Source organism: Zootoca vivipara, chromosome 5, assembly GCF_965207765.1.
Source record: "Zootoca vivipara chromosome 5, rZooViv2.hap1.1, whole genome shotgun sequence".
In the NCBI taxonomy this organism is placed as follows: domain Eukaryota; kingdom Metazoa; phylum Chordata; class Lepidosauria; order Squamata; family Lacertidae; genus Zootoca; species Zootoca vivipara.
The window spans coordinates 50,809,116-50,831,649 of NC_142588.1; the positions used below are offsets into that span (position 1 = coordinate 50,809,116).

General features: G+C 41.7%; 1 protein-coding gene and 1 long non-coding RNA gene across 4 annotated transcripts in view; one reads left to right on the plus strand and one right to left on the minus strand.

Moving 5' to 3' along the window:
* The window catches only part of SORCS1 (sortilin related VPS10 domain containing receptor 1), a 359,672-nt gene that overhangs the window by 228,533 nt on the left and 108,605 nt on the right, over positions 1–22,534 (plus strand). For all 3 annotated transcript variants that reach the window (XR_009557597.2, XM_035132751.3, XM_088670638.1), the window contains exon 4: positions 8,816–8,974. Coding sequence is in view for 2 of the 3 variants with exons in the window: in XM_035132751.3 (XP_034988642.3) it covers positions 8,816–8,974 (159 nt within the window). In the remaining variant the exon portion in view is untranslated. The remainder of the gene's footprint in view (positions 1–8,815; positions 8,975–22,534) is intronic.
* LOC118093506 (uncharacterized) lies at positions 7,180–22,367 on the minus strand. The gene is made up of 3 exons (XR_015950237.1): positions 22,245–22,367; positions 8,834–8,955; positions 7,180–7,317 (listed from the first exon to the last, which is right to left on the minus strand). It is a non-coding gene; the product is annotated as an uncharacterized LOC118093506 (long non-coding RNA).

Consider the following 22,534-nt stretch of genomic DNA (forward strand, 5'->3'; position numbering starts at 1 on the left):
GGAGCAGGACTGTGGCAATAGGAATGTATTACTCCACTTTTCTCTATATGTCTCAAAGTGGCTTACAGAACGGGAAACATGCAAGAGTGGTGTAGTGTTCAGCGTCCATCCATCTGCATGTCTTTACCTGGCAGCCTTACTGACCTTGAGGCCTGCAAGTTCCATCAAGAGCGGAAGGGGGAGCTGTGGCTTCTTGACAGCCCCTATTATTTTTATCCCCCTTTTTTTGCTGTAGCTGCTTCAGCGCAACAGTTCATGCCACTTAGAGTGAGAATCTGGATGTGTTGGCGAGAGGGACAAAAGGTGCTAAGTCAAAGAGTGTGAGTCTGTAGGCACAGAGTGAGGCCCTGGTTGGTTGAATGAAAGACAGAGGGAGAGCAAGTGGAATGTCATAAGCGGAAAATGGGATTGTTCAGATGGTTGGTTGTTTAATCTGTTTCAATCTGTTTGAATGTCTTGTGCTTGCTTTTACCTAGGTATTTCATAAAATCGGGAATTTTGTTTTATGTTATTGTTGTTTGCTCTTTTTTCTTTTTTCTTTTACCTTGTGGCAGAATTGTTAAATTGTTGTTTATTGGACCCATTTATTATGGTTTTGTGGGGGTATTTTTGCCTGCTGTTTTTCTCTCTTTATTACTTTGTTCCCTGCTCTGGGATGGAAAATATTCAATGAAGAGCATTTAATAAATACTGTAAATAAAAATAGAGCATTGGACTAGAACCTGGCAGACCAAGGTTCAAATACTCATTTGGCCATGAAACTCACCAGGACAGTTGGTGACAGCAAAGCTTGCAAAGTTTTTAGCTGGGGCAATCAGAATAAGACCTACTATTTGACTATTGGTTCAAAACCCCAAAATGTATTTTATATAATTGACTTTCTATTTCTATTCTTTGTATATCGTATTGTTGTTTTATTGCTATGGCTGATGGCTGACGCAAATAAAGATTCATTCATTCACTGGGACAGTCACTGCCTTTCAGTCTGGCCTAGCCCACAGGACTACTGTGGGGATTAAAGGGGGGGGGGGAGAATCACGTACACCACCTTGAACTCTTTGGAATAAACAGTGGGATCTAAATGATGCAAACAAATGAACAAACACACAGAATATAAAACATAGATTAAAGAGTCAGAAAATAGGAACATTAGAAAAACATTCATAGTACAAAAGCCTCCTGAAATAAAACTGATTTAATCTGGTGTCTGAAATTCCATAGGGATGGTGCCTGCCTAATTTCTAATGGGAATAGCAGCTGATAGGATAGCATGCATAGGACTGCATTGCTCTCTTGGCTTCCCAATGCGGCACATCTCCGTTGGTTACTGAAAAGGAAAGGAGCAAGGCAGCAAGGAGCCGAGCTTAGTGTGGGCGCAATGGCAGAGTCGCTCCACCACTGCCAACTCTGCACCCACATTGCGCTGAGCTCCATGCGCCCTTGCTCCTCCCCCCTCAGAAACTGGAAGTGATGAACAGCGTTAGGAAGCCAGGAGAGCTCCACAACCCCACCTGGGCTGCAGCACTGGCCACAACTTGATGGGAGTGAAATTGATAGAGTTGGACCAACTGCACTGAAGGCATGGCTCTTTGTTGGGTCACAGTTCTGGCCCATGGGGCCTGTTGGGTCAGCCTGTAGATGCATAAAAACTGTAGGCACATCAGGCCTGTAGGAATCCTCCTTGTTTCATGCTCATGTGGTATGTTCTGAATGTGTGTGAAATGTGGTGGGGCCTGCCACGATCCTGCTTCCTTTTCCTCCCCCCCCCCATTTCAGTCTAGTGTTTCTGGATTTATCATCTGAAAAAAAGAAGGAAATTGGCAGGATTTAGCAGTTTCCCAGAATAAGCACCCCTTTCCTTTGCAACTTCTGCTATTTCCAATGTTCTGTCTTGGGTATCTTCTTCTAGTTACTAATAGGTTAAGCGCTCCTTGTATCAGTGCAGCCTTCCTTGCAGCAAGGTCTGGATGCATCGCTTACTACATCACAAAGTGAACATAAAAATGGCCAGACCTGGCTGGAGTATGCATGGATGGTGCCAAGATTATTAACAAGAGATTTGCCCAGGGTGACACAGAGTTCATTATCTGTAGAACATTGTGAGGATGGGTGAGCTGATGGCAAGACAGCTGCTGAGTAGGTTCTAACCCATGGGGAATGAGGGATTTACACAGACAGGGAGATCCGTAGCTGCAGGAATTTCTACTCCATTTATTTTTATTAAGCCTCATAAACACTGAATCGTATATCCACATCCTCTGGGAGACTAGTTCATAGACTTATATGGCTCATTATAACATGTTCTCTCACAATATTCTTCTCAAATGCCCTTGTTCTTAAAAAAGATTCCATTCCACCTAGTTATGCACTCTTCATCTGCCCCATGGTTTTTCTTCTCACCATAGTGACTGGGAGTGACTGGGAGTGGCCGCCGGGACCACATAACACCGGTCCTGAGAGATCTACACTGGCTCCCAGTACGTTTCTGAGCACAATTCAAAGTGTTGGTACTGACCTTTAAAGCCCTAAATGGCCTCGGTCCTGTATACCTGAAGGAGCGTCTCTACCCCCATCATTCAGCCCGGACACTGAGATCCAGCATCGAGGGCCTTCTGGCAGTTCCCTCATTGCGAGAAGTGAGGTTACAGGGAACCAGACAGAGGGCCTTCTCGGTAGTGGCACCCGCCCTGTGGAACGCCCTCCCAGCAGATGTCAAGGAAATAAGTAACTACTGTATTCTACTTTCAGAAGACAACTGAAGGCGGCCCTGTTTAGGGAAGTTTTTAATGTTTGATGCTGTACTGTTTTTAATATTCGGTTGGAAGCCGCCCAGAGTGGCTGGGGAAACCCAGCCAGATGGGCGGGGTATAAATAAATTATTATTATTATTATTATTATTATTATTATTATTATAGCTGTGCCCCGAATGCACTTGGGGATTCCTTTCCATCTTGAAGCAATGGGGAAAGGGCCCCAGAACTCAGAAAAGAATGCACATATTCTGTAAAGGAAAAACACGTATGCAAGCTATATTGGATTCCACTATATCAGTGTTTCCAGCTGTTTATGGACTACAACTCCCATCACCCCTAGCTAGCAAGACCATTGGTCTGGGATGATGGGATATGTAGTCCAAAACCAACTGGAGACCCAAGTTTGGGAAACACTGCTTTCTATCCACCCCCAACCTAAGCCTTATTTATTTCAGTGAGACTTCCTTTGTTCCGAATATATAACACAGGAAGCATTCCTGCAGCTTGTTAGCTCAAAATTGTCTACTCTGACTGGCAGCAGCTCTCCAGAGTTTCAGGTGGGGACTTTCCCATCTGTACCTAGAGATGCCAGGGACTAAACAGAGGACTCTCTGCATGCAAAAGAGATGCTCTGACACTGAGCTATGGTCCTGCAACCTACTTTGAATGTTTTGCTTCAGTTTATTTTAAATGAGTTTTGAGGGGGGTAAGTGCTTCAGATTGGGGGGGGGGAGTAAAAATCAAGCAGAGTTTTGGAGATAAATAGACTGTGGAACTATGTGGGCAAGCTACTATGTCCGCAAGCTATTAAGATGAAAGGAAGAACAGAAACCTAAACTGAACACATGAACCATTTTTGAAACTTTTTACTCGTGAGAAAATAAAGATTTCCATTTTGAAATTCAGTTTTCAGAGTCAGTCCTCAATGATGACAGGTCACAAACTCAGTATCTCAAGTCAAACATCCACAAAGTTCTTTAGTCTCTTTAGGTGCAGCTCATCAGGCCCTGGAGGTAGTTGAAGTCTCCCATGACTACTAGATATCTCCCTTTTCAATGTTTGGTAATTTGCTGTAGGAAGGCATCATTCAAGTCTTCAGTCTGGCCTGGAGGTCTATAGCAGACACCCACAGCAAGGTCACTGTTTCCCTCTCCTACCAATTTTACCTATACTCTCAATCTGCCTTCCATGTTCTGAGTCATGGATCTTTTCACAAGTGCACACACCTTTTATATATAACACTGCTACATACTCCTCCCTTCCTGTTCTGTTCCATTTGAACAGATGTTCCTTTTGAAATTCCTCTCTAACTGGAGACTTTCCATGCTGTCCATGCAAGCACAGTTTTTGAGCTGCTATCCTGTGCAAACTTAGATGAGAAGATGAAAAGCACAAAAATATAGCATTTACTCACAGTTGGATTTATATATATATATATATATATATATATATATATATATATATATATATATATATATATATACTGATCTATGTTCAGGTGCAGTTACTCTGAGGAAAGTACCCATTGATTTGCAACTCAAGCATGCATAGAATTATAGCCACAAATTATCACAATAAACAGAATTTCCAAACATAAAAACAAAGGGGAAACCCTCCCCCCAAACTTTCCATCATTTGCTTCATCTATTACAGCATGACTGCACATAAAACTAGATCATTAACAAATTGACAGATGTCACTCATGTTGCTTTATACTCTCTTTGGGAAGTGCTTACTATCAATTAGCAGAGCAGCATATTATTCAGAAATTACTTTTTCAGCCAGTATCCACCAAATGTGGCAAAAGCCAGAGCAAAATATTTGATGAGTAATTTGCATTGTTCAAGTAAAATATTTACCCCTTTTTATCTCTGTTTGTTTTTACCCTGTGCTTTTTTTCCTTAAAAAAATGTTTAGTGGTACTGTACTCTCATTTCCCTACTGATATTGAAATACTGCCCCTCAACGAGACCAAACTTAGATTCACAAAATGTTTAGGGGTATGCTCACCCCTATGTCCCCCCCCCAGAAAAAAGCAGTTTTTACCATAAAGTCTTTCAGTATTTTCAGCCTTCCTGAATACAGAACTTCAATCTATGATTGAAATAGAAAATAAATATAGTCCATGTAGTCAGCCCCTTCCCCTGAATTTATGGCAGGGCTATTAAATATATTAGTTAACTAATCATATGACTTGTTAAGCAATGGATTGAGCATAAATTTTCCTGCAAATATTTCTGAAGAAAGAGAGGCCTTTCTCTGTCAACAACACACAAACAGTGTAACCTCCCCCCCACCCCGAGGTCCATCTAGCATCCTCTTAGTATAGCTTTGCTGTATATTGAAGATGCATTTATTTACCTTGGAATGTGACAGCTATGATCTTGTGCTTGGTAGGACCATTTTGAACAGTTTTACTTGTTTTATGATTTTAACAAGTTTATATGCTTTTAATGACTGCATATAATAGCATAACTGACCCAGGGACCTTATGGCAAAGTGCCACGAAGAAATCTTATAAATAAAGAAAACACCCTCCCAACCTTTCCTGTTCTCTATTTTTCTTTTACTTACAGGAGGGTTTTGATATGTGTGACCTCCCTTTACGAGATTTCTGAAGTCTGGTCAATTTAAGGCTCATGCGGACTTCCTTTTTAGTGCTTCCTTTAGAAGGGGGTGATTCTCAAAAGTCAGAAGATGTGAGTTCAAAATATTACCTTTTTATTTTTTTAAAAAAAACAACCCAAAGAGACTCAAATGTTGTTTGCTCCAATTCAATAGTAAAACGTGGAATTTTCCCCCAGGGAAAGCACAGGATAGAAAACCCCCTGCTTGGACAAAGACTTGTGCCTAGAAACACAACACAAAAGTCTGGATGAGTCCTAAATCTTATCAAACTCAATTTTTTAGGAGCTCTATTTTAAGCATTCTTTCTGACAAGGGGTGTGCATGGTTATTCTCTCACCCACCCTCATGTTCTTGTCTACTACAAACAGTAGGAGGATTGTCACAAACAAATAAGGGTACCTGAAGCATCCTCAATGGCTGAGAATGGTTTGTGTTGTTATAAACATCACTAATGACTTTGTATATAGCAAAACTTTAACATAACCAGTACGGTCCTCGGCTTTTGCACTTCTCTGAACTCACCACTGACAACTGCTTTCTCTTCACAACCATATGCACAACCATCAAACTTTGTACAACACTTCATGCATTTGATGAAGCAGACACTCGTCCACAAAAGTTTCTGCCCTCATTATTTGTTAGTTATTATGTTATCACAAGACTCAGTGGCTTTTACTTGACTGCAAGTTTCTGCCACAATCTGAATGGAGACAGTATCAGATAATAGAAATGGAAGACTAAACATAGAAATTTCATGTCACTGAATAAATATATTTATAACACTCATACCTGTACATGTGTGCCTGCTTTTGCATGGACATGCTTACAAATACAAAAGAAGTGTAAAATAGGCAGATGAATATGCTAATTACTTGGGAGGGTGGGCTGAGCGAACAGCTAATATGCATCGGTTTTAATTTTGTTTTGGGTAATGGAATTACTCAACCATCTGTCTGTTCATTTTTTTGAATATTGGCACTGCTGATATATCATCCAACAAGAAGTCATGCTGATATATGTCTATTTAATATCTGTGCCAATGGGTGCATCTTGATTATGGAGCTTTTTGTGCACCATTCATGCTGTTTCTGCCTAGGGAAGCCAGATATGTAGAGTTGTTTCAGTGCATTGCATATTTGCAGGCATGTCCACTGGCACAATGAACTGTGGCCAGAATCCAAAGAACTGATATCTGCATGCAGGAGAGCAGAGAGCATGCATAGCCAAGGCTTTATGTTGGTGCCATAGTAGCTCCCACTGCCAAAGAGACAATCTGTTGTTCATTTGGAAAGGAAGTTGCTACTTTGCCAGAAAGAAGTGCTGCAGTTCTGGTTGCGTGTGCATTTCTGCCCCATGTATGCATCTCACCTCTGTGGATTCTGGTCCATGTCTTTGTATTGTTAGCTCTATGAAATGACACCAGTCAGATTAAAATACATATCATTTGTTGATCCGGATTCCTAAAAGCAGAATTCAGTGATGAGATGGGCTGGCATGACCAGTTTCAAAGCACAGAGGGACATAGAAGAGGAACATGGATGAAAGACAGAAAGGACATGGGGTATACACACACAGCAGTTTAATGTAGATTTTGCATATCCCATCTGTGCATGTTTTTTCACATCATCCACATAGTATCCTCACCCAAGCAGCTGTCTATGCTTTTGCCTTGTTGAATTTGGATCTTCCTGATTTGTGAGGAGGGGAAATCCAGCATAAAATCATATGGGTCAGATATGTGCAAACAGTGTGTGCATTTGCACCCTGATGTGTACACAGCTCTGGAGAGACATTGCATGGAAGACTGAGACTCCAGTGCCCTCTATATACCGACTCTCAGTCCTGCAGATCAAGCCAGTCTCTCCATTTTAAATGACCAGTTACAGCTTTCTCATTGATGGGATTCATTTGATCCAATCTGAATCCTGTCTTCTTTCTGTGAGTGAGGAATGAGATTTGGGAAACATTAATACCACTTGGCCAGGGGAAAGACAAGAAACAATGCAATGGCAATATTCTACAGTGAAGGAGGAGAAACTTTTGTTTGTGTTCCAGGGTTTCAAGTGTTGAGAGTGAAATACTTTTCACTTAGCAAGTTGACTTGGGTGTTTTAGAATGATGTCCAGGTTTGTGCAAAAGTTCCTGCATTTGAGAATGCAACCAGTTTTGTTCTAGAGAAAGACAGTACGCATGTCAAGTAGTTGATGGTGACACAGTTAGCCTATGTTACTAGGAATCACTCTGGAAATGCAAGCAGCTATCCATAGGGACGTGGGTGGCACTGTGGGTTAAACCACAGAGCCTCGGGCTTGCCGATCAGAAGGTCGGCGGTTCGAACCCCCGCAACAGGGTGAGCTCCCATTGCTCGGTCCCAGCTCCTGCCAACCTAGCAGTTTGAAAGCACGTCAAAGTGCAAGTAGATAAATAGGTACTGCTACAGCGGGAAGGTAAATGGCATTTCCATGCGCTGCTCTGGTTCACCAGAAGCGGTTTAGTCATGCTGGCCACATGACCTGGAAGCTGTACGCCGGCTCCCTCGGCCAATAATGTGAGATGAGCGCTGCAACCCCAGAGTCGGTCACGACTGGACCTAATGGTCAGGGGTCCCTTAACCTTTATCCATGGTGATAGTGTATGTTGGACTACCATGAAATCGCCCCCAAAAACATTGATGTCTGCATTCAGGGTTTCCAATTTCTGCTATATATATACTGTATATTAATTATTTATTTACCACTTTAAGACACTTCTCAGCCCTCACTTTTACCCTCATTATGGAGTTTTGAGCAATGCGTTTGGCATGACGATGACAGCCCTCTCTTTCTTGTGCTGCTCGTGTATTAATGAATAAGTGAAATCTCAGAGGAAGAGAAGTTAACCTTTGCTTTTCCAGTTGACACTGCTCAGTCTCTAAATTAGTCACACTACGTTAGTGACCTCAAAGTTTCATTTTTTCAGTGGCATAGTATTTTACTCAGTCGATGCCTGAATTCACTTTCGGAAAGAATTGGGAGGTTCAGTAGAAATCAAACAAAAAACTGAGCAGCGTTTTCTGTAATGCAAAACTGTTGAGCTCCTGCTCAAAATACAGTTATAGGCCATATCTGTCCTATCCCATTCACTACCAAAATTACAATGAACTGTAGCAATGCTGAACACAGTGAAGAACTTAGAGTAGACCGGATTACAAAAGTATTTGGAGAAGTTCTGATAAGTAGGATGTTTAGTTATAAAATCTCTTTGCCTTTGAGAAGGTCACCTTTGCTTTGTATCAACTTGTTTGCTTTGCTTGTGTTGCTTTGCACAGCCACGGAGCTCACTAAAACGAATAACCTTTCATGAAAAAAAAAAATTCCTAGAGCTTTAGAGGTTTTAGCTATTTCTTTGCCTATCCTCATCCTAAACTCCAGTATTCCTCTGCTTGATCCTTACAGATTATGTTGCTTACTGACCCTGAGATTGAGAGCAGCCTGTTGATCAGTTCTGATGAAGGCGCCACCTATCAAAAATACCGTCTGAACTTCTACATCCATAGCATGCTCTTCCATCCCAAGCAGGAGGATTGGATTCTGGCCTATAGTCAGGATCAGAAGGTTAGTATCTGCAGGGGTGTTGTTGTTTTTGTTGGTGACATGGTACTTCCTACAGGCCATGGGTTTAAAGTCATTTGAGGAAATGTTTCTTGCCACAGGCCTCTTGCCCATTTCCACAGGTTGAATTCTGAAGCATCATAAATACATACATACATACATACATACATACATACATACATACATACATACATACTTTAATATCACTGTACCACTTGTTTACAGTGAGATTAAACAAGCCCCCCACCCCACCCCACCCCCCGCAATCTCCCAGTCCTTGTTTCACTCTGGGTGCTGTCGTACGACCACCAGCCCTGAACGTCAGCTGCAATGTTGCTGTCTTCCATTCAGCAGCCTTATGGCCCATGGGTTAAAACTGTTCTTTAACCTGTTGGTGCAGCTTAAAATACTTCTATAGCTGGCCAGGGTGTGAGTCATCCCTGAGAATGTTCCTCGCTCTTCTGAGGCAACGGTCTCCCGCGATAACATCTAGCGGACTCAGGGGACAGCCCACGATATCGTGTGCTGTCTTCACCACCCTCCGTAGGGACTCTCTGTCCATGGCTGTCAAACCAGCATACCACACCATAATGCAGTATGAGAGAACACTTTCTATCGATAAAAGGAAATCATCAGCTGCTGTCCAACCTTGAGAGCCTAAGGAAATGAAGTCTCTATTGGGCCTTCCTAACCACCTGGACTGTATTGACCTTCCAAGTTAGGTCTTCACTAAGATGGACTCCCAGGTATTTAAAGGAAGATACTCTCTCCACACAGCTCCCCCTGACATACAATGGGGCTAGCTCCCCTCTCTTCCTCCGAAAGTCCAACACCATCTCCTTTGTCTTGCCAATGTTTAGGTGCAGATTGTCCTCTGAGCACCATGTGGATACATTTTGAACCTCCCCACTGTACGCAGATTCGTCTCCGCCTGTAATTAAACCCATTGTGGTGTCATCAGCAAACTTAATAATTGCAGTAGATGGGTCAGATGAAATGCAATCATATGTATACAACAAATGCAGGTATGGACTTAGCACGCATCCCTGTGGAGTGCCAGTGCTGAGCTTCAGGGAGGAAGATGTAACAGGTCCAATCCTCACTCTTTGTGTCTGATCTCCCAGAAAGTCTTTAATCTAATCACAGATGTTAGAAGAAAGGTCCAGGTCTCTTAACTTTCCGATGAGAATGTCCGGAAGGATGATATTGAAAGCTGAGCTATAATCAATAAACAGCATTCTGACATAATTCACTGGTCTCCCCAGATGACTCGCTGCAAGGTGAAAAGCTGTAGCAATGGCATCATCTGTTGACCTATTTCTCCTGTAGGTGAACTGTTTATCAAGGACCGGTGAAAAACATGTTCTAAGATGTAGAAGGACCAATCTCTCGAAGCATTTCATCACTACAGATATTAATGCAATGGGTCTATAGTCATTTAGGCAGTTAATTGCTGTTTTCTTTTGGACTGGGATAATGGTAGCCGCTTTCAAACATGATGCATAGTCTTGCAGATATTTATGGTGACTGGGGTTAAGTACTAAGTATGTGAAATTGTGGTATTTAATCTCAAATTATAAAATAACCGATCATTTTAGCGGTACATAAGAACAGAGGAGAATTTAGTTTGGTTCACAAATGTACTGGCCTAATTTACACGTCCTAGACTAATGCACAGATCAGATATAATGCATTAGAAATACAACCCAATACAGCAAAAATGCATATTTTAGGAGAAGCTACATTTAGATAAAATATTATTTACATGTGCATTTTGTGATAAAATAAATATTAAAATTTGTATTCAAATATAAATATATATATTTTAAAAAATCACATTAATGAAGAAACAGGGTGGAATTATGACTGAACACATGCAAAATGGACACAAACTGGAAATGGACACAAATCTCTGTTAGCAGATGGTCACTACCAGGGGCAAGATTAAGTTAGTTTGTATTGCAATTTACAAAGATTGAATTCGTCAAGCATTCCCTAGAGAAGACATAGGAGGAGGCAGAAGTGGAAAGGTAAGGCCTGATCCCCTCTGTGCATGTTGTGCAAAGGGTTGGGAAGGCATCACAACCCATTTGGAAGCCAGGGCTTCTAAAGACTTACTCTGAAGACTGCGCAGTGGCAGATATTGACAGTAGCCAGAATTCAGTGGTAGTGCACTATAGTTCAGCATTGTGTTTTTATTGTAACTTCTGTGCTCATCTTTGGTTTTTATACATGGAACCACTCATAGAGAAGCTGCCCCCATGGTCTTTCTTTGAAATTGTGCTCATTTAAAAACTAATGAAAATAAGTTGTTGGGTTAAGTAAAGTATCATAAAAATAATTTTGTTTTTATAAACCAATTTCAGCATGCTTCCAAATCATGAGCCAAAGGCTTGCCTAAATAAAAATGTTGTTGCCTGTTGGCAGGAGGTCACCAGAGATGAAGCTTGCTGGGCCTCCCTTGATAAGATGTCCCAGAACCTGGGAACAGCCACCAAGAAAACTCTCTTTTGAGCTTCTGTCAGATGGGACATATTGATGGGACAGACAAAGTAGTTTTTCCTGAAGATATTTAAACCTGAGGTGGCTCATACTTAGATTTTCAGCTTAGTTTCTACTGTACTTCATACCAAGGCTAATGCTTTGCTGCCCTTTGAAATGAGAACTTTGCTAGCTGACTAGGGAAGTGCCCTGAGCTCCAGTGGGGAGTGGATGGAGACGTAGCTGAGATCTTTCATTTTGACAGTCTAGATTTTAATCACTGTGAATTTTTCCACCAGGGAAGTTCAAACACAGTGATTGGGGGAGGGATGTTTAAAAAAGCACAAAACATTTGGTTATCACAAGGCCATGTGAGATCTGCCTGGGAGACAAGGATGTTTAGAAGACCAATGCACTATTGGCATCCTTCCCAATCCCTTTCTGTTTCCAAACAAGCAATTTAAAATCAATACTTCAATCAATGTGTTTTCATCCTACACTTTTTCTTTTCTTTTCTTCATGGTTTGTGTTAATTTGGTTGCTATTCTGCAGGCCTTTAGTACTGGGGCATTTCACATTCCCCCTGTTCAGTTTTAGGGCTTTCCATGTGATTTATTTGTTCCCTTTATTCTATTTCCTTTCTTCTTTCCAACAAGCAACATCCACTTTGATTATTCTTTTTTTTCTTTAAAGTTTGCACAAACGCTTCTCGGAGTCCCCACCCACCCCTTCCAGCTGCATGTATGCCTGTCTGTTGCTTTGTATCCCTTTCCAGTTGTTTTTCTTCCCTTCTCTTTGTTGTAGTTTTCTTGCTCTAAGGTCCATTCTCTCTCTTCAGTTTTTGGGTACCTGTGATTTCATTATCTCAAATTCTTGCTGTCCAGTATTATTAAATTAATTTTTAATTAAGGTTTTCTCTCCCCTCCCCTCTTGAGGCCTGGTACTTTTTTTCTCCAATCAACTAAGCTTTATTGTAGCTCAAATAAGCTCCCAGTTGCTCTGCTCATTGCTAATCTATTATTGCCTGTTTACCAAGGGGAATGTCTGTCGTTTCACCTGTTTTCAGACTCACTGCACACGGAACACAAGGGAAGGTTAAGGTTAAGTGATTTCTATTTTAACCACCCCAAAATGATGAAGTCTGCCCTTGCAAGAGAACCACACTGCACATATTGTTTTGAAAGTTGATGGACTTTATTCCCTCAGAAGAGGCAACTGTTTATACTTTTGTCTAACTCCCTTCCAAGTTGTCATTTCAAAGCTCAAAATACACAAGATGTCTGACAAAATGGCAAAGAATTGTAATTATGTTTCTAAGAAACCAAACCTAGGAAATCATTTCTCAACAAGGAGAATAGGGTAATTTTAAAAAGCCAAGTAAACAGAGAAATTAATGATTTTTTTGCACAATCTTATGCAACATTGGCTCCTCTCACTATGATTGACAGATGTGCCTGTTCAAGGGAAATAATACTGGTTTGTTAGACGTCCAGCTCAAGGCACTGATCTCAGGCATCCTGAGCTAAGAACACAATCTCTACATCTAGATCCGGTTTATGGTCTGGGATATACATTGAACGAGCTGGGTTCTTCCACCTAAAAGGATAAACCTTCATTTTATTATCTCTCCGCTTCCCTTCCCATATGTGCAGCAGGTGAACTCACTGCATTCTAAGAGATGAATTACCTCAACACATGAGCTCTTGTACTTATGTGGCTATTTAAAATGTAAACTAGTTTTCCATGATAGACACTGTCCAAGGTTTTATAACTTGAACAATGAACATCCCTTATGACAGAGAACAAGCTACTTGGATAGCTGTCCGTGATGGGCAAAGTTGGCTTTGTGAATCCACCAGGCTTCCGAGTGGGAATAAGCACCTTTAAAATAGATGCATTTATAAATCAAGGTTGACAGAGGAATTGCTCACCTATGTAAACTGGTGTTTGTCAGAGAGAAAGGTATGCAAAAGGGGGCGGGGGAGAAATAACAAATGGTAGTTCTCCAAGTATAGAGAGAACCTTTTAATGACTGGCTAATGTGATGGGTAAATGTTGCCCATTAGAACTGTCCCTCATTACTGTTTCAATCTCAGTTTTCCAGGTTTCTGTTAACAGTTTGCTACATTGTTATTCTTCTTAGCTGTAGAGAGCAAGGTAAACTGAACCCTACACAATCTGCTGAAGCCATCAAGAAATAAATAACTTAAAATGTAATAGTCCAAACAAAGCATTGGGCATTGGGGGGAGATAACATTAATCTCAATGTGCAATTGACTGCATGGAATCTAGCACGATTAAACAGAAGTAGGTCATTGTAATTAATCTTCTAAGTGAGGCTAATGAATGGATGTTGTCTTGGGATTTTTAATGTGCATGAAGATGCCCAGAAAATGCAGTATGGGGTAATCACAATGGCTTTCAGGTGAAGCCCTGAAAGTGCCCATGCATGCATGTAGTACATTGAGGACTATGGGAAATGGCTCACATGGATGTCAGCTGCTCTGGATTTAATATACATGCACAGAAATATCTGCCGCACCACAATTTAAGAAGAATTTTGACAAGCTGGAACATGTGCGGGTGGCGGGGGGGGGGGGCAACCTAAAAGTGTCTGGAAACCAAGCCTTATGAGGAAAGGCTGAGGGAGTTGAGTATGTTTAGCCTGGAAAAGAGGAGACTGAGAGGAGATATGATAGCCATCTTCAGGAGATATGATAGCCATCTTCACATATCTAAAGGGCTGTCACATGGAGCATGGAGCAAGCTTGTTTTCTCCTGCTCCATTGGGTTCAAGTGGCACAAAAGGAGATTCTGATTAAACACCAGGAAGAATTTTCTGACAGTAAGAGTTGTTTGACAGTGGAACTGACTCCCACCAGAGGTGATGGGCTCTCCTTCATTGGAGGTTTTTAAGCAGAGACTGTATGGCCATCAGTCATGTATAATCTAGTTGAGATTCCTGCATTGCAGGGGGTTGGACTAAATGACCCTCAGAACCCCTTCCAACTCTAATTTCCCTTAATATAGTGCATTGTTTCTTTTCACTAATTGATTCATTTTCATGTGCATCCCCCCCCCCTGGTATGCATCGCAGACAAGTGCAGATTTTGATGGATGGCTATTTTTTCAGTTCTCATATTCTTATGGAAAGTGCAAATTTGGTAAATTTGGCTTTAAATGTGAACTGAATAGATTTTTCCCCCCATCCCAAGTGGCTAGTTCCCCCTAGGACGTTGTCCATGAGGGAGAATGGTGTGAAGAAGGTCCCCACCCTCCACCCCCCAGCCTGGAAATTGCAACTAGTTCTAACCATCTGGCTGTTGTTAAATTAATCACTTTTTATTATTAATTTTGTATTGGATCCAGATGGTCTCCCCATTGCTAGTCTTTGATGGGGAAATGATTCCATCTGAGAAATTGCCTCTATGTCACTAAGTTTACAGTCGGCAAACATAGTCTTAGAGCTTGGTGAGGTGTTGTTGTTTTTTCTTGAGACTGAACCGAGAGAAATATATGTATACCTTGTCTTTTGCTGCCTTGCCCTTCATTTATGAGTTTCTGCAAAAGGTACAACTGACAGAATGCGTTTTTCTTTTAATTTGCCCATAAACTATAGTGTACAAACTAGGTCATAAAGTGTGCCCTCAGAGTGCATCCATCAGTCATTTTCTTAACACACCTCACTAAACATTATGTTTTGGGACACATATTAAAATAAATGAAAAAAATAAACTAGATAGCAGTGGGGAATAGAAGAACAACTCCTAATAAACAGAGGGGGGGGGGGGAAACAAACAGATGATACCGTGGGAGACAATCTGATGGCTCTAACAGCCTAAAACAGTCTATCAAAATTCCAAAGGAAAAACTGAAATAAAACATGTCAAAAATATAGTCGTTTAATTCTGGAGGACAGGTGTATATAACAAGGGAAGCATATATATTTTAATGGAGTTGCTGCAGAGCTTGATTCTAGCTGGCCCAGAACTTTATTTTTCATCATTCTGAGTGACTGATGGGTGGGTCCTTTGGAATGTGGTCCAGTGGTCTCATGAGATATTGTGCTACCTGAGGCGGGCATCTCTCCCCCTTCTTTGTCCTCTCTCCCTGGCTTACCACTTAACTGTGTTGCTGTTTCTGACACAGAGGCAGCGCTGGCCATATCTCAGCATCTGCCCCACCCCTTTGCACTATGAGGAAGGGCAGGCATTCTAGACAAGATGACCAGCAAGTGACTAGCTATTCTTTTTTCATTATTACAAAAACTTGTCAAAAGCTACTGTAGTAACTTTAACTTTTCAAACTTTTTTTTTTAAAAAAAGGATTTCTAACCATGGTGAGAAAACTGACAGTGCAGGCCATCTTCTGGGCTACCTTACCCATAATGCTTTGCTCGAAGGATCCCCCAGCCCTGAGTGAGGCAGTGGGGAAGGAGAGCCAGAGACTGAGACATGGCCAGTATTGTTGCCATGTTAGCAGTAGCAAAGCATTTAACAAGAAGGGATGAGCAAGTGAGGCTCATACTGGAGAGCAGGAAATGATTCCAGAGAACCGTATACATTTACTTTTTTTAAAAAAAAAATTAATTTGTTATTTATACCCCACCCATCTGGCTGGGTTTCCCCAGCTACTCTGGGCAGCTTCCAACAAAATATTAAAAATACAAAACAAAACAAAACAAAACAAAAAACCACCTTGGTGGATGGCAGTAGCTTGGTGGCTGAAGGGGACAGGAAGGCAAACAAGCAAAGAGCCTGTAGCAACAAATTTGTCACCCTCTTCACATGCTGCCCGAGGCAAATGCCTCATTGGGCCTCATGATAGAGCTACCAGTATGTTTTTAAAAACTTTCTAAGAGTTTCTGCCCAACCTGGTAATAGCCCCTTGGAGGCTTTATCCATTTACTCTACTGTAGCCTTCCCCAACCCTGTGCCTTCCAGATGTTCCATGCTGGCTAGGGCTGACAAGAATTGTGGGCCCCAAATCTGGAAGGGACTGGGTTGGGAAAGGCCGCTATATAGTAAAATGGAAGTATGATGGTCCAATCATCCATCAAAAATTGTGGTTCATAACATCTAGAGGATGCTAAGCTGGAAATGACTTCTTTGTAGAAAAGCTGCACCATGTGGCAAGGTGTCTGTCATATTCAATGGCTCACCACTACCACAAAAGTGCCTCTATGCTACTGCAAATCATTTGTGTTGATCTGAAGAAAATTGGTCCCACCACTTGTCTAGCCATTGCATGGCTCACCTTGTTTTGTTTTGTTTTGATGACAATCCTCCTGTGGCTAAGTGATTAAGGCTGGAATCCCACACCTACTTAGAGAGTAGGATCTATTGAACCCTGTAGGACATACTTCTGATTAAATATGCTTGTGAGTGTGCTATTTTATGCATTTTCCATATGGCAGCAGGTATAGTGTACAGGGCCATCTTAAGCATATCTGGTGCCCTGGCGCCGTGGTGCGAAGATCCCTCCGGCACCCCCCTGCCCCGTTTTCCAGCACGGCTGTCTGGCGGGCGCCACAGCGTGGCGTCCCCCTGGCGGCCCGGTGCCCTGGTGAATTGCGCCACCCAGCCTTGCCTTAGGGCCGGCCCTGATAGTGTGTACACTGGTTCTTATCTTTGGGGAAAGATCTATCAATGCCAGGTCTCTAAGGTGCTGCTGGAAGGAATTTATTTATTTTGTTTAGATCTATCAATGTATAAGAACCATGACAGCTTACAATGCAGTCGTCTTGTTTAGTTTTCAGTATTGAATAACGGGGATGAACAACAAGGGATGTTATCTCCAGTATATATCACGCTTGTCAATTTGCTAGGGTTCTCTTACTGACCACTGTTAAATTAGATAGCCTGATCCAGCCCAGCAGTTTGAGTGTTTGGGGGTGCTGCTGCTTATGGTAGGGCTGATACCCGAGTCAGAGATTCATATACATTTGGGGCAAAAGTAGTGCTAGATGAAGTTCTAGCTTGTATACATAGCATTTAGGATGAGGCAGCATTGAGAAAGAAGAACCAAACTGCCACTATATTTAAGAAAAAAGAAGCATTTGAGAAAAGAGCATTGATTGAAGATACTTTTCCCTGAACATGTTTAATGATGATTGTAAAGGGACACCACAGGAAAACTAATTGCCGGGATGTTAATCTTAGTACATTGTAAATGACTGTTTCTCCTCTAGATGGATATCTGAAGGTTTTATCGCTATCAGTGGTTTCCATGAGAAATAAATAAATAAGTTCCTAGGTAGCTAGTGAAAGATATTGATAGCTTCTGTGCTGTGTGACAAATCTCTTGGTACTATTTTAAGTGTTTGGATTCCCCCCTACTACATTCATTTGATTTTATACATTAATGAATATTTAAACTGTGGAGGTATCAAAGTTTGGTTTGGCAGAATTGCCAATTAGGTCAGGAAAGAGGAGGTAATAACAGTATATTTCTTGGATCCTTAGATATGTGTACAGAAGGAATTTCATGGAGAGATATTTCCTCTTCACTCCCTCCACTATTAGCCACCTGGTTGCCCCAGAAAACCTCTACAGATAACGAGGAGTCCCTCCTTAAAAATGTGGGATGGGACCCAGGGATACTGCTGTGGGAGGACAGGACCACCCAGAATCAGATAGACACCCCCCAATACCCTCTGGATAAGCTTTGCGGGGGCACAGGGGGCTGTACGGGGAGGAAGAAATGGGGAACTTGACTTCTATGAACTTCCTTCTAGGTGTGCTGAATCAGGAGTGGGGAACATGCAAATCTCCAGATGTTCCTGGACTACAACTCCCATTATTTTTGTGCATTGGTCCTGGTTGCTAGGACTGATGGGGTTTGGAATCCAACAATATTGGGATGGTCATAGGTTCCCCACTCCTTCCCTAAGTACTGACTTAAGTGAAATATTCCAGACAGGTGGCAAATATGATCTGCAGCCTTTAACTCCACTATCAGGTTTTCTCGCTGCAACCACTGTGTGTTGTGTGTGGTTGTCTGCCGATAAATTTTGATGCATGAACACCTGTTTGAATGTGAGGGCTCCATGAAAACTTGTGCAACCTCAGCATGCAAGTAATTGGTTGTGCATGTGAATTTCTCTGCAAACAACTGTGTGCACATATTCTTGTTGCAGGAAGAAGACCCAATGGTGTGGACAAGGGATAAAAGCATAACCCTTTCCCAGAGTGAACATGGATATGCCCTACTTGAGAGTAACATGTAAACAGGACCTAGGGCAACCCAGAATGCTATATGTTTACTAAAAACCAAAAAGCACATCCTACTCCTTCCTATTTTAGAATTTCTGTACCCATACTTGCTTCTTGACCTATGTAACCTGTTGCATATAGGCATATAGGCAGATAGGCAGATAGGCAGATAGACCAGACGTATACAGTGGTACCTCGGTTTATGAACACAATTGGTTCCAGAAGTCTGTTCATAAACTGAAGTGTTCATAAACTGAAGTGAACTTTCCCATTGAAAGTAATGGAAAGTGGATTAATCTGTTCCAGACAGGTCCGCGGAGTACTCAACCTGAAGCGTACTTAACCCGAAGCATGGGTGTAATTGGTTCTGGAAGTCTGTTCATAAACTGATGCGTTCATAAACTGAAGCGAACTTTCCCATTGAAAGTAATGGAAAGTGAATTAATCCGTTCCAGATGGGTCCGCGGCGTTCGTAAACCGAAAATTCGTAAACCGAGGTGTTCATAAACCGAGGTTCCACTGTACTTGACTGTACCATGCATTATACCAGGTATCCCCAAACTGCGGCCCTCCAGATGTTTTGGTCTACAACTCCCATGATCCCTAGCTAACAGGACTAGTGGTTGGGGAATATGGGAATTGTAGTCCGAAACATCTGGAGGGCCGAAGTTTGGAGATGCCTTCATTATACTTTTTTTCTTCTGTACACATCCACAGCACAGAAAATGTACATCTTTTTCAGACTTCCCCTTCCCCACCTTAATTTGAGTACAGTGTACCAATAAATCATGTATAAATCCCATGGAAATGAATGGGGGCTATGCAAGATCTTATACAGATCTCATTCAACCCCCCCCCCCAATTCATTATATATAAAATGTGGTGAAGGATGGTGTCCTTTGATCTATAACTTTCCCAGCAGAGAACATATCATGTCTTCATTCTGTACAGCTCATGAATAGTAAATGTTAAATAATAGTCGTCTATAGTGCTCATGGAGAGCAGAGTGTGCCGCATGCCAAGTGGGGACACAATTTACAGTCACTGAGAATACAGGCCATATGTCTATCTGAAATACAAGTTTCTCCATAATATAGGAAAGAGAGTAGAAAAGGAAGAAATAAGACTATTCCCTAAGGAACAGGGAGATATGACCCTGAGTTTTTATTCAGTTTCTGCTTGGTCTGAAATTCATTTTCTGCACTTGGACAAGAATGAAAAGAAACTGATGATGATATCAAAATGTTGCTGTCTGCCAAAAAAATATTTTCCACCAAATTGTAAGTGTTTTTAGCATCTGGTAAGCACATTATACAGTTTGATGCAACAATGGGGATTTATCAATATTTAGGCTCTGGGTGGGGGGAAAGATGGTGTGAGGAGGAAGGATTTACATGAGCAAATATGTTGTATTAAGTAAAAGCTTCTAACAACAACAACAACAAAAAGCAGTACTTCTGCCTATCAAGCAGCAATAGAATTGAATGGGAAGGAAAAAAAGATGTCAGTGTCCATTTTGCTGGAACAAAAGCCTGATTGACATCACTGTTTCTGACTTCCAGTCCACCTGTTCTCTCCCAATCCATAATGGCACTTCCCACATAGCAAACATCTGACAAAGCCCCCCAATTGAGAACACTATGTTTAATTTACCTGGGTTGTTAGTTCAGGCCATATTTGTGATGCTTCAGTACCGGTAAAGGGACCCCTGACCATTAGGTCCAGTTGTGACCGACTCTGGGGTTGCGGTGCTCATCTCGCTTTATTAGCCGAGGGAGCCGGCGTACAGCTTCCAGGTCATGTGGCCAGCATGACAAAGCCACTTCTGGTGAACCAGAGCAGCACACGGAAACGCTGTTTACCTTCCCGCTGTAGCGGTACCTATTTATGGTATCTACTTGCATTTTGACGTGCTTTCGAACTGCTAGGTTGGCAGGAGCTGGGACTGAGCAAACGGGAGCTCACCCCGTCGCGGGGATTCGAACCGCCGACCTTCTGATCAGCAAGCCCTAGGCTCTGTGGTTTAACCCACAGTGCCACCTGCATCCTGGTACTTACTAGATATAACTTGACATGCCACATTTTGTTTCATGGCCAATCCGTTTATGTGAGTTATAGGCTTAAAAACACATAGCTTGAGTGGCATTTATATTTTGTGATCAATGTCAAGTGTGTTGGTAACTCTCCTACCAAAATCTCACAAGGAAAATAGCAGACAAGTCCTATGGCAAAGCTCTCTCTCTCTCTCTCTCTCTCTCTCTCTCTCTCTCTCTCTCTCTCTCTCTCCCTCTCCCTCTCCCTCTCCCTCTCCCTCTCCCTCTGTGTGTGTGTGTGTGTGTGTGTGTGTGTGTGTGTGTGAATGGGAATGAGATCAGATCCATCCCACATCAAATACTCCAAAGAAGGGGAAGGAATCTGTTGCTACTGTATGTACTATCTGTATATTGGAGGGTATATGAGACAGAGAGCCTCTTGATGTATATTTTGCTCCAGAAGGCTTAGTTTGGCCAGAATCAAGTATACACTTTCAGAGTTAATGCTAAATACATTGCTTTTGTCCCAGTTTTTTAGACTTGTCAACCCATGTACTATCTGAATTCAAAGGGGCACATAGCTTGCCAGATGTGAAATATATTGGCATTATTTTCAGCTCTCCGACCCCACTACTAGGTCTGGGTGCAAAAGACAAGCACTGTTAAACAACCGACAGTCAGAAATGATTGCAAATTATCTACAAATCTAATCAGTAGATCTCAATCTATCATCTCCACACCCCTGTCACTATCTTGTGACTTTATTTATTCTTGGTGGTGATTGTGGTAGACAACCAGAGCTACATTCTGCTTGTTTTAACATTGCTATATTTTTACATGTTTTATTTCCAGCATATTGTTTTGTCTTGTCTTTTTGTTTTGTATTTGATATCTGATTTAAAATTTAGATAAAATAAGCTGACTAAATAAACTGAAGTCAAAGGGACTTTAGATGTTGGCATGACTGTGCCCAAACACTGCTGGTTTGCCAGACTTCACTTTCACTCTGCCAAGTTTATTTTCATTGTGTGTTTTTACAGGGTAATGTCTAGAAATAAATAAGTCTCTTCTCCTTCCTGCCTAATTGCAGCAGACTTTCCTCTCATCTCCTAACCAGCAAATGAGAAGCAACCCCCCCCCCTGAAATCTCATAGTAGTTCACAGTCAATCTGATCCAACTAGAAAGATGAAATACCCTCTATTATTTATGGGTCAATATTCAGGGAAATGTTTTTGCAACATCTTAGTTTCTCCCAGGCACTCTTATGAATATGATGAGAAGTTTTAAGCATTTCCTCCCAGCCTGTATTTTCTGCCACTTTTACCAGATACAAACTAAGATCAGGATCTCTTCTCCAGACTTTTCACCTGTGAAGCTGACAAAGTTGTAGATTTGCCATTCTGACAACACTATCAATTAGAGTGCAATCATTCATAGCTGCCAAGTTATCCCTTTTTTACAGGGATTTTCCCTTATGCTGAATAGGCTTCCTCGCGAGAAAAGTGAAAACTTGGCAGCTATGGCAATCATTATACGTTTGTTACCTTTGCCTACCACCTCTTCTGCATTCTGCATTTCAGATGAAGGGTATGTTGAGATTTCTTTTCTTTGGGTTACATACTTAGCAGATGTGACAAGAGAGAACATCTTAAACGAGCTCACTCTCTGCTATGGCCCAGAATCCATTCTGAAAAACAGAAGCAAATATAGCAAGGGTATTCCCTGGATAAATAGTGTCTAATATAGTTCACAGGTTTGGGATTCACTTCAGTGAGATTAATCTCCACCTTTGTTTGCCTTGCCCTCACTGCCTGCGTTTTCTCAGCTATGACAG